This window comes from Sinocyclocheilus rhinocerous, unplaced genomic scaffold (assembly GCF_001515625.1).
Source record: "Sinocyclocheilus rhinocerous isolate Xijiao unplaced genomic scaffold, SAMN03320098_v1.1 scaffold2011, whole genome shotgun sequence".
Lineage (NCBI taxonomy): Eukaryota > Metazoa > Chordata > Actinopteri > Cypriniformes > Cyprinidae > Sinocyclocheilus > Sinocyclocheilus rhinocerous.
The window spans coordinates 60,596-63,232 of NW_015649239.1; the positions used below are offsets into that span (position 1 = coordinate 60,596).

A 2,637-nucleotide genomic window follows, 5' to 3' on the forward strand; every position below is an offset into this window, starting at 1 on the left:
CTCCCTACCGTTAAGTAACTTGTGCATTGTTTTACTTACTTGTTTTTGACATAGTACCGACCGAACTACAAGCTTTCCAGTGATGTCTGTGAGAAAGGCATATTAACTCGACAAGCTCGCGCATCTGCGCCGCCGCGCGCTCAACCCACTCTGTGTGCTTTGCTCATCAGCTCGCACACGTCAGCTATACAGGCGTACTGAATACTGAATTTTAACATTATATTCATTGCATACATATACCTCGTAGACATCCTTAATCTCTAATAACCATTCTGCTGTCTGTTGTTCTGTTGTCAGTGTTTCTTTGTCTGAATACGGCACTTATCGCATGCTGTGTGGTATCGGCAGGGACATTTCAGTGCCATCTTCAGTGGTTTGTTGGTGTGATTTCATGCACAGAATCGTTTAATATGAACAGGAAAAAGACACTCCCATTTTACTGGAACTCGGAAGCTGAACTGACATCAAGTTCATGTAACACATCAAACATTCTACAATTTAAGACTCAGGGTCAATAATAAAATTAGCTCCATGTTCTAATGGTTGCCTTCTCTGCTCAACTGAGAGCTGTAATGGACAACAGTGATTTAAAAATGTGCTCAAACATCATTCAGCTTAGAGATGCTGGACATTCATCATTAAAATATCCAGACATTTTGTGGAAAGTGTTGTCATGGCTGAGACAAACCCGTGCAATGGAGACTCAGTCCTCACCACACAGATCTACCCTTCACACTGCTCAAGAGAGTTGTACTTCATACATATTAGAAAATGGCAAAACTATCACAAATACTGAACAGACAATATTCCAAATGAATGCATTTTAGTCACAAATGTGTCTTGATGTTTAGATGTAATTTTTTTTTTTTTTTTTTTACAATGTAAATGTTGTAGAGGGGTCATATAATCTATTATATTCTCTCTTTTGAAATAAATATGATAACGTGGTCTATGCAAACTAAATGTCTAAACTCAGAACTTCCTCCACAGTCCAAAGACTTTATTGAAACTAAGCCTGGCCACATTTACACATTAACAATGACTATTTGGTGTTTAGAAACAGGACCATTTATTTAATGAAGTTAGGTTATAGAATAGCTTCACTCACCTTCATGTCAGAGGTTTCATTCTCGAGCTTGGACAGGTGGTGTGAGTTGTCCTGAAGCTCACGGCGCAGGTGAGAGTTCTCCTTACGGAGATCCTCCACCTGCCGCACCAGCTGGTCATAGGAGGCCGTTGGGTATGACATCATCACTCGATGGGATCCCTGAGAAGGTCAAAGGGCAGGGGTCAGTCAATGCAATCTTAATCACATCCCTAGGGTCATTATGAATTCACTGTATACAGTTGATATCATGACAGTCAACAGTACATCCTTGGAGAACCATATTGATAAAAACTATTTACTCAAGGTGGTCAAGGTGTTTTAAAGCTTAAGATGGTCAATAGTTTTTGGAAAATTATTCTGGTTTTGCTGGTACAAAGTAAAAAATAATAGAAACAGTCCCACATGTTGTCATAGTTTTAATGTTTTTGTCAAAGACCTTTTTTAAAGTGAGTGAAGTGATTAACTATACAACCTACCCTCTTTCTGCCTATTATCTTATTGGTTAGTATATATTTTAAATCTATCAGTTTGACATATTCTGTTCTTTAAAAAACCTTAAAACCTTCTGTTCTTAAAGAAATTGTACTGAAAAATTGCTATTTTTCAATTCGTTCCTTTACAGTTCAACACACCGATCAGGCATAACATTATGACCACCTTCCTAATATTGGGTTGGTCCCCTTTTTTCCTACCAAAACAGTCCTGACCCGTCGAGGCATGGACTCCACTAGACCCCTGAAGGTGTGCTGTGGTATCTGGCACCAAGATGTTAGCAGCAGATCCTTTAAGTCCTGTAAGTTGCGAGGTGGGGCCTCCATGGATCTGACTTGTTTGTTCAGCACATCCCACAGATGCTCGATTGGATTGAGATCTGGGGAACTTGGAGGCCAAGTCAACACCTCAAACTCATTGTTGATGTTGATTTTTGCTTTGTGGCAGGGCGCATTATCCTGCTGAAAGAGGCCACAGCCACCAGGCAATACAGTTTCCATGAAAGGCTGTACATGGTCTTCAGCAATGCTTAGGTAGGTGGTATGTGTCAAAGTAACATCCACATGGATGGCAGGACCCAAGGTTTCCCAGCAGAACGTTGCCCAAAGCATCACACTGCCTCCGCCGGCTTCCCTTCTTCCCATAGTGCATCCTGGTGCCATGTGTTCCCCAGGTAAGGTGGCGTGATGAAGAGATAATCAGTCTTACTCACTTCACCTGTCAGTGGTCATAATGTTATGCCTTGATTGGTGTATGTATTAAGGGTTGCACCGACTAATCGACTAGTCGACTTCAATGCTCTGCCATGACGCTTTAAGCTTGACGTCGACTAGTCGCTGGTCCTATAGAGGGCGCAACAGGATAAGAAATCTTTGAAGGACTTCCACATTTACGCTCCGTTTCCAAACAGTTCAAATGACAAATAAATGCATACTCTGAAAGCGCTCCACAAGACATGCGTGATTATATTACTGGATGCTCGAAATTGAACAGGAGAATGCACGTTTTAAACAGCTTATTGTACAGGTAAATTAATC

At 41.0% G+C, this 2,637-nt stretch overlaps 1 protein-coding gene across 2 annotated transcripts in view; it reads right to left on the reverse strand.

Annotated features, from left to right (window-relative positions):
- The window catches only part of LOC107710448 (adenomatous polyposis coli protein 2-like), a 41,716-nt gene that overhangs the window by 19,218 nt on the left and 19,861 nt on the right, over positions 1-2,637 (reverse strand). For both annotated transcript variants that reach the window (XM_016515216.1, XM_016515215.1), the window contains exon 2: positions 1,109-1,267. In XM_016515216.1, the coding sequence (XP_016370702.1) occupies positions 1,109-1,252 (144 nt within the window). In that variant the 5' untranslated portion in view covers positions 1,253-1,267. The remainder of the gene's footprint in view (positions 1-1,108; positions 1,268-2,637) is intronic.